Below are 12,482 nucleotides of genomic sequence, written 5' to 3'. Positions count from 1 at the left end.
GAGAATGACAAGGTCAAGCATTTCTAACAGTTTACAAGCCAGTAAAGGGTCATTGCCCTAACATGGCTTACTTTGTAGCTATGCATGAAGCATTCAAAGACTATCTGTTCTGTGTTAAGGAGGGCCAGAGAGGACCATCTTGTCCTCAAATTCTGCAGCTGAAACACCATCCCGATAAAATAGCTATTCACCAGCATGTCAGGTACAGCTTCCACAAGAACCAAGCTGATCAACCAACAGTCAGAAGTCCCTTGGAGGAAGAAGGAGGTAATACACTGTACATATGGTGGCAATAAGAAAACTGTGTGAATCAGCCCCAAGGATCCTTTCTGTGGAACAGCCAACCCTGCCTGAAAAAAATCTCATTTTCAATGAAGAATTTGAACAAAGGATGGGTTTAAGCCACCCATCGTTTATTTCAGCCCATCTGAGATCATTTCTTTTATGAGTGGCATTTCAGGGCCATACAAGAAGCTGATACAGCAGTGGCCTTAGCATTCCATACTCATGACATCACTCTAATCACCTGTCTTGGGACGTCTTTTTGACCTGCTTTGCCATGTCTGCCAGCGTGAACTGCTGCGTGAGCATGGTTTTATGATGTTCAGTGCTTATTTAATGGAAACTCTGAAGCAGCAAAACACTGTATTTGCACAGAGGGAAACAGCTGCTTGCAAACAGTTTGATGTGCACACACTGAAGGTGCCATTTAGAAACTCTCTTTCAGTAAAAGTTCCACACCAAGATACCTGTTATTTGGGACGAGGCACGTGGAGTCACCTATCAGTTCATCTTGTGAAAACATCAGGTGTGATTTTTTTAAAAAAACAAAGAGTATTTTAGAATCAAGTTCCAAACTTAGAAAGGGAACATTCTCCATGCTGAACCACCAATGCGTATTTAATGAGCTTTCATTAGGGAGTCTTAAAAAAATCTGCATTTGAAAGAACCGGAAACCATTTTTACAATTGGTAGATTTCTGACTGGAAGTTAAGTGAAAGACATAGAAAGGAAACCATTATTAAAGAAGGGAGTTTGAATGACCTGTTGACCTGCAGTTGTTTTTCTCATGATTGGTGGCTCTCATTCCTCATCCTAGTCTTTTTGCTAACAGTGCCTAAGGACATCCACTGCCTCAGCAGAAGATAGCCCCCTCCACTCCTTATCCTTGGCAATATCGATTGCCCACAGTGGAGAAAACTGCTCTGCCGTAAGCTTCTACCTTGGATCCATGCAATTTTTGAGCATACCAACAGAAAGGCGGGATGCAATTTTAATAATACGGTAAATGTAAAAGCATGTTTAGTTGCATTTGCCCTGCTAATTCCATGTTGCCTTTGCCTCTCCTTTTCCTTACCCTCTTTGGGCCAAACTAGACATGATAGTGTCTGTGGGTCCAACCTGTGGACACCAATGCAATTTTAGAGCTGAACTTGGCCATTAGAAATGCTGTGAGGGCTTGATCCTGATCAGGCCCACAATGTGGCAGGACTAGGCAAACTTGGCCCCCTCCCCAGGCCTTTTCAAGTGCTGAAACAGCCGTTTTAGCACTTGGAAAGGTGCAGGAGGGAGAGAGGGGTACAAGATATCCCGGTCCCGGCATGCTGCGGCATTTTTAAATGGCTGAATTCAGCTCTAAAATGGCGCCCATAGATCAAGCCTGTAGATGCTGTAGCGTTTAATTTGGCCTTTTATTGTCTCTCCCACTGATGGTGTTTGGGACCGTAGACTCATCTTTTCTGCTTAGGCCATTCTGTAAAGCACCAGGCCCACTGACAACATTCTGCAAAGAATAACATTCTGGAAACATCTGCACTACTCATGCAACACCATTTGCAGATAACAATTGCAGCAGCAATGGGATGTGCTCCCCAGGGCAAGTGCTGCATTTTCCTAAGGACAAAACAGAGCAAATCCAGTGCAGAGAAAATGAGACAGCCCCACACTCCCATGGGAAAGGACATCTATAGAATACATGATAGATCTGTAACAAACATTCGATTTCAACACTGGCTGCATGGAACGATCCTGCTGAAAAGCTGGGGTCAGCCATTTGCATTGCGGCTGTGGCCTTGCAGATAGATATTTTGACCCTCTGCTATTAATACAGATCTTCGAGATCACAGTAGATGAATATTTTTAACTCCTGAGCCTTGCCAAGACATACAGAATACTTGCAAGCAGAATCTGTATTAGGGAAAGCAGGCACAGCAGTTCACTTAATCTGCTGGGGACAGGTGTTGCCAGTTGAAGGAAAGATATTCATCATTTTAGACGTCAAGGCAAAGAAACCTTGCGCTCAACTGTTCACAGTGCCAAGCTCCCTTCAATACTTAAAGATTGTTTTACTGATCTCTTGAGGATGGGGATTTAAGATGAGAGGCTGCCTTGTTTAGATGAAGGGAGACGCAAGAAAAGATAAAAATCCCTTTTTAATTAGGGATGCTGTTTTATGAAAGCACTGAGGGGCTTAGGGCTTTTTGGTTTCTCAACAAACAGAAAACTGCACAACACTCAAGGGCTGCTGGAAAAACCCCACCTTGTATTTAATCAGAGACGGGATTCCTTCCTATGTTGTTCAGAAATTCCACTAACTACATTGGAGTTCTGGTCAACTTTCACTGTAGGCATACTTGCTCTGGTCTTGCAGTTAAAAGATATTTCAAGACTGTATATCATTCCAAGCCCACTGTGGGCTAGGCTCAGTTGAGACATCAAACCAAAACATTGTCTGTAAGCCACAGTTTAGAAGGCAAAGCACCGTTTGAATGTCCAAACAGGCATTAGGCAAACCACAGTTAGTGATCATGCTGATCACAAGCCATGATTTGTCATCAACGTACCCAACCAAGCTCAAGCTTTATGACCTAGTGTAGTGTCGCGGTTAGAACGATGGACTAGGATCTGGGAGACCCAGGTGCAATTCACCACTCTGCCACGGAAGCTTGCTGGTTGACCTTGGGGTAGTCAGATACGCTCAGCCTATCACACCTCACAGGGTTGTTGTGAGGAAAACATGGGAACAGAGGAGAATGATGTGAGCTGCTTTGGGTCCCCCACCAGGGGGTGAAAGGCAGTCTTTAAAAAAGCATGGTTCAATGTAACGTCTGAATTGGCCCCCAGTTTTAAAGAGATCTTTCCTCCCCTGTTCCTTCCTTATGTCCTCTGCTTTGCTCCCCTTGATTCTCCAATTATTACCCTTGCCTGGGCACTCTCATTTTTGCACCTCCCCTCCCCTGAAAAGGTTAGCTACTCAAGGCTCTTGGTTGTGACTAGGGTTGCCTACTCAGGGTTGAGAAATTCTTGGGAGATTTGGTGGTAGACCCTTGGGAGGGTTGGGTTTAGGGAGGGAAGGAACCTCAGCAGGGTATAATGCCATAGAGTCCACCCTCCGAAGCAGCCATTTTTTCCTAAGGGAATGGATCTCTGTTGTTTGGAGATTATTCTGGGAGATCTCCAGCTTGGTTTAAATTTGCACGCAAACAAATGTCCAACATGGCAATTACTCAGAGACTGGCAACAGTATGACCAGATATAACATTAACGGCTGTAGAGGAGGACCAAGTTGCTGTGCAGGAAGATAAAACCCACCGACCAGCCCATCTTCTCTCTTGTTTCAGAGCCTTAATCAGACTTTGCTCCAGTTGATATATTCCCCAGGTAAACTGCAGTGCAGAAACATCAAGAGTGCCTCCCCTTCATCATGCAATGCGAGAACCAGCATCTCTATGTGAATGGCGTACTGTGTGGAGGCCACATTTCTGTGATTTCTCCTTCACTCCAACTTCACATCAACGGAATCTCAGCACGATCATGTGGAGGCCCCAGGTTGTGTGAGTGATGTACTACAGTATTATAGCATGGATGTAAATAAAGTGGGCACCCCAAGGAGATTTCTCTAATTGTGAAAATGTGTGGTTTGTTTAATTGAAATAAGCTCCCTCCCTCAAATGCTGCAGATTAAAAATCCCATGCCAGGTATCAGATTCTAAACAATTAAAAAAAAAACTCCTGAGGAAAATACCTTGTTAATTATACAGAGAGCAATTCAAACAACCAAGACTATTAAGATCTAACTACCTATGACTTCAGAAGGGAGTTTTACACCCAAGGGTTTGTAAGGTATCAATTAGGCTAAATCCAAGTGGATTTGGTGATTGCTTGGGCATCACAATCAAACTCGCATGACTCAAAGGCAAGAGGAAGTTAATCACTTGCCTTGCCAGCAACACCACTCAGTTCGCCGGGTTCTGCAGATGCCCACACTCATCCTGGGGCCCATCTCATTGTGTGTTATTGACGAATTTCCAGGCACAGTAAAGAGTGGTATTCGTACCAGTAAAAACTGATGTAGCCACCATTTTAAAACTTCCATTTTATCTTCACCGTTGTATATCAGGCATGAATAACTGTCACTTGTCAAGATGAACACATCTTACCATGACTTGTGGCCCACAGTGGGCTCAATAAAATGTCTGCGTTTTCTGCTTGATCTGTGGCGGCAGTCGGGAAGAGCTTTGGCCCCAAGGATTCCGCACTGCCCTTAAGTAGATACCAAGACAGATATCCATGCAAATGAACAAGTCTCTTCGTATTCAGGATGGTCCCCCTTCCCCCATCACCAGCAACTGAATCGCAGGCCTCCTTGATCTCTCCTGAGTACTTTCAGCTGCCTTCGATTGAGTCAGACCATCGGTCTATCAAGCTTTCTGTAGCACATTTATTTTATTTGCATCATTTATATCCCGTTTTTCTCCCCAAGGGGGAATCAAAGCAGCTTACATCGTTCTCCTCTCCTCCACTTCATCCTCACGACAACCCTGTGGTGCTGTGTGTTTGTGTAACTGGCCCAAGGTCACCCAGTGAGCTTTCATGGCAGAGTGGGGATTCGAACCTGGGTCTCCCAGATCCCTGGGTTCCCAGAGCCTAACCAGACTGATGAAGAATTGCATCAGGACAACTAGGGGGAAAAAAAACTTTAAACAAGTCTCCTCACCTCTTCATTTGGGGTAGATATCATTTTCATAGGTATGTGTGGGCAGATGGTATGGTAAAGATTTCTGCAGGCTAGTAATTTTTGTGGAGTTATTTGCAGGGATGTCTAAGAGAAACATGTGAATGAATAAATATGTACTGTAAGCCTTCTTAGAAAATCCACTCATTACCACTAAACCGCCCCCCCCGCAAACCCAAGTTAGTCAGAATACCAGGAAAGAACTCTGAATGGCAAGGCAGCTCCTGCCAGTTTGAGCTACCACCTTGCAACGAACGGGCATGAATCAAGGACAAGCTGGAGGATTGTGGGGTTTGTCTCCAAAAGCAAGAGTCAGAACTCCTGCCAACATCAACTGCAATGAAAGATTAAACCACAGCACCTTCCAGACATTCACTTCCTGTCGGAGTATCCCTGTCTGCTGTACGTCACTGAGACATATTTATAAGGGTTAAGCAACAAGCTCTAAATATTCCAGAGGGTTTACCGATAGCCTGGCTTCCAGCTGCTTCATATCGGGTGAAACGCAAAGGATTTTTACGGAGCAGACCTTCCTCTGGCTTTCAAGAGGCAACTGCCTTGAGTCATGCGATGGGCACGTAATACAGCAGAGGAATGGCAAATGTAGCTTTATTTACTCTAGGGTTTATATTCAATCCACCATTTCAAACAAGATTGTTGGATTTCCGGTTCTTGATGGGGACTGTGGTCACATCTCGCATCTTTATTTTCATAAAGTATCTTTTTAATAAAAAGGTACCTTCACATATTGTTGGCATGTACTGAACCACCTAACTCCAGCAGGACAAGAGACATCTAAAATCACTGCTATGTTTGTGGATTATTGCATGAGAATTAATGGAGCCCAAAGTATTCTGTACTATTCACAAAACCACAAACTGAAACTTCATTGATTAATCAAATGATTAAACCCATTTAAATTTGCAACTTTACTAGCAACCAATTAGAAGTTAGCTGAGGACTCCTTTTTTTAGAATAATCAAGGCTGACTCTTCTTGCACCCTTACAGGGGCTGGAATACAAGTTCTCTATTTTGAGGTGTCAGGGTGCATTTGAGACCTCTTGTCAATTCAGAAGGAAGGCAGCAAACAAGGAACATCTGAGCCAAGGTGAACATGACCTCTGGCTGAACATCTGCCTGCCCCCCCCTTTTGCAGGTAATTTAAGCTTGGACTTGCTCCAAAGGCTGTGGCTTGCAGCCCAGGATCCTGGGTGAGCTGTGCAGCTAGAACTAGCATCAGAGCAGGACAGCTTTATATCCCATCTTCTGGAAAAGTTTTTCAAGTACATATTTGTATATCCTTTTGTAATTTGAGTTTTTTGTATACTTTGATGTAAGCTGCTTTGAGTCTCTCTCTCTCAAAAAAAATACTATATCAGTACTGAAATAAATTGAATAAAATGCTCATGTTGACAAGACACTGGGATCAGGTTTCTGCTTTGGCTTTCTCTTGAAAAGTTAAGTTTTAAAAGTTAAGTTAGATGAGTCTTTGTTTCTTGTGGCCTAATGTTCCCCTTATGCAAGTTCAGCTACTTTCTCAGCCCCACAGTTCTACAGGTCAAGCAAAGAGTTTTGAAACAGATGTTTTAAGGTAAATGGGACCCACCTTGTTGCTTATAGGAGAACCATCAATTCCGCCAAGACTTCTTTGCCCAGATGGAGGCACCTGGTACACATCTTGCCCTTGAAGACCATGACCAGTTGGTATCTGGTAGATCCCTTGATTCATGTAAGAAGGTGGCACTTGGTAGACTGGGTCACGAGGAGAAGCATGTGCACTTGGTACTTGGTAGGCCTTCTGCTGGTTAAAGGGTTGAGGAACTGATCCTGCACTTGGCATTTCTTGGCTAGAAGGATTCTCCTGCACAGGACCTATCAGAAGTTTCACACGGTTCCCAGGAACAATGCCTTGCCTTCCATGTAAGGAGCAGAGCCACCATCCTTCCAATCCTTCAGTGTTCTGTTCTATCACTGTCAAAATGTCACCTTTGCGGAAGGCTAACTCTTCTGCACATTCTGGGACATTATCATAGAGGGCTCGTGCCATAAGATTCTGTAGAGACAGCAGAAAGAGACAGAAGAAACTTAAGCATAAAGTTATTTCAGGTGCACTTGGTTTCCTTAAAGTAAAAAACATTGTTGGGTAGAATGCACAAAAGGTGCAAAATGGCTGAGATCTGCTGCTTGAAACAACTACTTTGTATGACTTCGCTGTAAAAATGGATCCACCTAAACATGTTATATAAATGCATAATTATGGAATTCTTCACGCAGAACATTTTTTAAAAGCCATGCAAGTCAAAATTCAGTATTTATGCCCTGCAATAAAGTTCAAATACCAAGAAATTTCCTGCAACACAGTGACGATGGAAACTAATAGTGCAGATGTAGAACCAGGAGATCTCTCAAGTGCCTTGAAAATTAGGAACTAGAAAGTTATTATGTCTTTTCTTTGGTACAGTTTCTCTTAGAAAATGATGTTTACCACCATCACAGACAAGCATCAGACAGGCTACAAATGCCACAAAGGTTTTTTTTTAATGCTGAACAGGAGAATGGGTTGCAAAACTCTAGTTTCTGCATTGGCAAAACCTCCTTAATATAATTTTCTTGATGTCAGCAGAAAACAGATGATGTCCTAAATGCAGGGCTTTTTTTCTGGGAAAAGAGGTGGTGGAACTCAGGACCACACAATGATGTCACTTTGGGTCAGCTGGAACGGGGAGGGGGAAGTTTTTCAAAGTTTAAATTGCCCTTGGCGAAAATGGTCACATGGCTGGTGGCCCCACCCCGATCTCCAGACAGAGGGGAGTTTAGATTGCCGGAGGGCAATCTAAACTTCCCTCTGTCTGGAGATCGGGGGGGGGGGACGACACCAGCCATGTGACCATTTTCAAGAGGTTCTGGAACTCCGTTCCACCACGTTCCTGCTGAAAAAAAGCCCTGCCTAAATGTAAATCCTAATTCAATCATTAACTCACTACACTGCCTTGAGCATATCCTTGTTCTTAGCTTCAGTTTCCATTCTAGATAATGGGAATTACAAAGATCTATTTCAGTGGATTTTTGTTGTGAGGATAAGCAAGACAAAGTTTATTAAGTACACTTTCAACAACTGACATTTTACTCCAAATGAATGACATCAATGGAATCAGATTTTTCATGTAACACTTCGATGACAGAAAATGAAACACCTTTCTTTCGCTTTCCACCTCCTAACAGATACCCAACCGAGCTCAGTTTAGCAGTTTAACATTTCTTAGTGAGGCTTGTTAGGATTCATAAAACTGCTAGACTGCTGCTTAAATGATGCACTTCAGAATTTGGCTTCCTACTGCAACATCTTGTGGTTTCTTCAGAAACTCATTTAACATTTTTCACCTTACAGATTTGGAGAAGAGTCTTAAAATGTGTTTGCCCCCAATTTAAACATAAAGAACATGAGACACATAATGTTCTCTATCCAGAAAGCCTTCACCTGACATCAAATCCAAATGTAAAGCCCTGTAGAAACATTACCCTGGTAGCATGTTTTCTGCAGCAGTAACACCCCTTCTCATTTCACCATGGCAACAAGAGATGCCCTAACTACACAGGTAGAGCCCTCTCTCTGGCTGTTCCCAATGCCACCACCAACCTTCAAGCAACTGACATGGAGAAAAGTCTCTCAGGTTGAGCTTTTCCCATGTGGTATTGGGCTTTTTATGTTATGACATTGCAGGAAGGAGCAGCAGTGCTGTGGCCCTCAGTACCAACAAGGTACCATGGGTACTGGTCCTCACTTTGTATTAGGCTTACCAGACTAATGGCCATGGAGAGCAATCTCCTGGCCCCCCTCTCTTCTCTCCAGTGGGAGCAAAAAGTGTGTGTGGTTGTACTATGGCACTTCTGCTTGCACCTGGAAGTGATGTCATGAAGCTCTTGGAATCCCCAAATCTCTATGTTTTTCACCACTAAGACTGGGGGAATTCCTACAGTGTTGTAATGTCACTTCTAGGTACAAACAGAAGTAATAACATAACATAATAACATTCAATTTATATACTGCCCTTCAGGATGACTTAACACCCATTCAGAGCGGTTTACAAAGTATGTTATTATTATCCCCACAACAATCACCCTGTGAGGTAGGTAGAACTGAGAGAACTCTGGAAGAGCTGTGACTGACCCAAGGTCACCCAGCTGGCTTCAAGTGGAGGAGTGAGGAATCAAACCTGGCTCTCAAGATTAGAGTCCCATGTTCTTAACCACTTCACCAAACTGACATCACCAGGGCTTTTTTTCAGCTGGAACGCAGTGGAACGGAGTTCCAGAACCTCTTGAAAATGGTCACATGGCTGGTGGCGCAGTCCCCTGATCTCCAGACAGAGGGGAGTTTAGATTGCCCTACATGCCATGTGACCATTTTCTCCAAGGGCAACCCATTAAGTTCCACCACCTCTTTTCCCAGAAAAAAAAGCCCTGGACATCACTATGTCGCTCTGTCCCCCATTTTTGCTCCCACTTGAGCAAAGAGGCCTTCTGGCACCCCTACTCTGTATCTGTGACAGATCACCTTGGCTCTTAGTCCCATTGTAAAACTTTATAACATGAGCTTACCAGCATCTATCTAAAATATGCTGTCTCCGTTCACAGACAAAACATGCTTTGCCTGCCTCTCTTTTTCTTTTCTGTATACATGACTGTCTGGCACATTCAGTACTAAGGGTGTCAGCCAAATGAGCCATTCAGAGGAAAGTAGACAATCTGTATAGGCTGTCATTCTTGGAAACCTTCACAAAGGCCCGGAACACTTCATTTCTTGGCTCAGGTAGCTGGAGCAAAGCACGCTAACAGCCATTAACCTGTCTCCCCCCTGTATTCCAGAGAAGGCATTCATAGCATAGAGGAATTGTAAACTATTGAAATGTAGAGGAAATACATCTGAAGCATTAAAGCAGAGAGACAAGGACAGCCATGCTAATCAAGCTGAAGATCTGTGGGTTCTGTGAAGTCTTTCAACATGTGATAGGTTTATTCCAAATTATTACTGAAGCTCATACTTCAAGCAAATTTGTAAGGCATTCCAAATTTTTAGAACTTCTGCCTGAGACGCAGCCGCTGCCATCTTCAGGGGAGAGGGTTTTTAGAGTTGCTCTCCGCACTGTCCGTATCACTATATAAACTTACAAAACAAAAATGCGGTAACCATTCTGAAACTAAGGCTGGTCAGTAAATATGCCTAGGGACCCCATGTACGCCATCATGAATCCCGTGATGAAAAGATGGGATATAAATATAACATACAAAATAAACAAATATTGTTTATTGTCATGGAATTCCTCTTTTACTGGAATCATAACCTTATCTGAAATAATGTAGAGAGCAAGCCTAAACAGGTCTACTCAGATCTATTCAATGGGGCTCACTCCCAGTAAAGTGTTCTTAGGACTCCAAATGCTACTTTCTGTTAAAAAGAAAGGCATTTAAAAATATGTCTTATTAACTCTTATTAACTTAATCACAGGGTTGAATAACAGAGACCAGATCCTGCTGTAATTTTAGTGAGTGACTATATTCGTAATGATAAAAAGCTATGGCACATTTGGTAGGTTTGGACAGGATCCTTCACCAAAAAGTGATTGCTCCTCCCCAAAAGTGAGAACTTCAGAGGCAAAAGTTCCTAAAATTTAAGATTAGAAACACAGATATAGAGAACAATCCTAAGGCAGTCTACTCAGAACCTACTCTGGGCTATATCATAGGGCTTACTCCCAAGAAAGTGGTTTTAGGACTGCACTGAAAATCTACCACACTGGCATCTCATGAAGAAAACCACCTCTCTTGTCCTAAATTATGCATCTGTTATGTTACATGTCATTGGTTCGTTGAGCTCCTGCTTACAGAACAAGCATTCTGTCACTGTGCTACAATCTCTTCCTTCACTATAAGATCTGAAGGGCGGAAGCAAATAGGTTATCCCCTCTCTGTTCTGCTGAGGGCTTCAGTTTGTTAGCTCATTTGATTCTAGAATCAACAAAGACAGTCCACAGTAAAACTAAACCTCAGTGTCAGATAACTTTCAATGTCACCCTAGCCATTGAAAATCTGACCACCGGAAGTGTTCCTGTGCAGGAATAAGCTTACCACCCAAGCATAAAACTGGAAAAAAAATAAAATTTAACAATCAGTTTCACTTTGTTAAAACAAAGTCTGTTTCCTTTCCAGAGCTCTGTTCTCTCTTCATTGGGCCAGATGTGGTTGAAGCACACCAGTTTCCATAGCCTAAGTTTTATGGGGTGGTAATACAGCCAATAAGTGCCATGTTAAATCAGCTTTGACCTCTCCCAGCCCAATGTACCAGGTCCCATTTTTACAGCTGAGTGGATGGGAGACCAATATTACGTTTGACTAGTCAAGCAGAACCGTCCCTGTTTCAACATTTAATTGGAACAAATGCACCAAAAACAGTAGGAGAAAAATTAAGAACTACAAAAGGTCAGCAATAATTTGGAGGGTCTTACCGACGTTAACAAAGAGGAATCAGTTAAGGCCTCCCCCTTCTCGGTCCCATCAGAAGCTTGGAGGGCTACAATGGGCTGTTTAGTGGTTTCCTTTATCATGGTTTTGTGGATCACAGTTGCAAAATGATATTAAGGCTGTTCAGGATGAAAACAATCATACACTGCCATCTATGAAATTAATAGCTTAAGAGTATCTACTTAAGATTGCACTGTTAGCTGAAAAATACATTTTCCCTCCACTAAAGAAAGAGGGGGTCTCGGTCTACCCAGTTTGAATATATATTTTGATGCCTGTTATCTGCCATGGCTTAAGTAATGGTTATTGTTGAGGAGTACAAGATTATTGGAGTTAGAGGGTCATGATCTAAGATGTGGATGGCATGCCTATTTATTGTACAATAAAGTTAATGCGGATTTTAAAAATCATTATATTAGACGTGCCATTTGGACAGTTTGGAATAAATATAAATCTAGATTATGTCTTAAAACACCATTATGGATATCACCTCAAGAAGCATTTTTAGAAGAGAAATGATATTTAAAAATAGGTGGTTGACATATCAACCACCTATTTATATATAATATAATAGATATATTATACTATATAATATAGTATTATATGATATTATATGATATACTAGATTTTTCTCAAGGTGAACGTGAGATGAAGCCGCAGGAAGACTTGAATACACAAGGATTTTCATGTGAGTGGTTTTGGTATGCTCAATTAAAAGAGAGATTTAAAGTAGATAAAAAGATGTTTGGATTTGATCAGAATAGGTCGGTTTTTGAGACAGAACTGTGTGAAAACGATGATCATGTTATTGCCAGGATGTATAAACTCTTGTTGAAATTGAACACAGAAGACGAATAGGTTAAAGTTTGTATGATAAAATGGGCAAAGAACTTTGGATATAGTATTCACATGGAACAATGGGAGAATATGTAGCTGAAGGGTCTTAAA

General features: G+C 42.3%; 1 protein-coding gene across 1 annotated transcript in view; it reads right to left on the bottom strand.

Annotated features, from left to right (window-relative positions):
• The window catches only part of NEDD9 (neural precursor cell expressed, developmentally down-regulated 9), a 73,002-nt gene that overhangs the window by 36,932 nt on the left and 23,588 nt on the right, over positions 1–12,482 (bottom strand). Inside the window, exon 2 of the mRNA XM_054985158.1 lies at positions 6,622–7,068. Coding sequence (XP_054841133.1) covers positions 6,622–7,068 — 447 coding nt within the window. The remainder of the gene's footprint in view (positions 1–6,621; positions 7,069–12,482) is intronic.

Source organism: Eublepharis macularius, chromosome 7 (genome assembly GCF_028583425.1).
Source record: "Eublepharis macularius isolate TG4126 chromosome 7, MPM_Emac_v1.0, whole genome shotgun sequence".
In the NCBI taxonomy this organism is placed as follows: Eukaryota; Metazoa; Chordata; class Lepidosauria; order Squamata; family Eublepharidae; genus Eublepharis; species Eublepharis macularius.
This window is presented reverse-complemented; position numbering and strand designations above follow the sequence as displayed.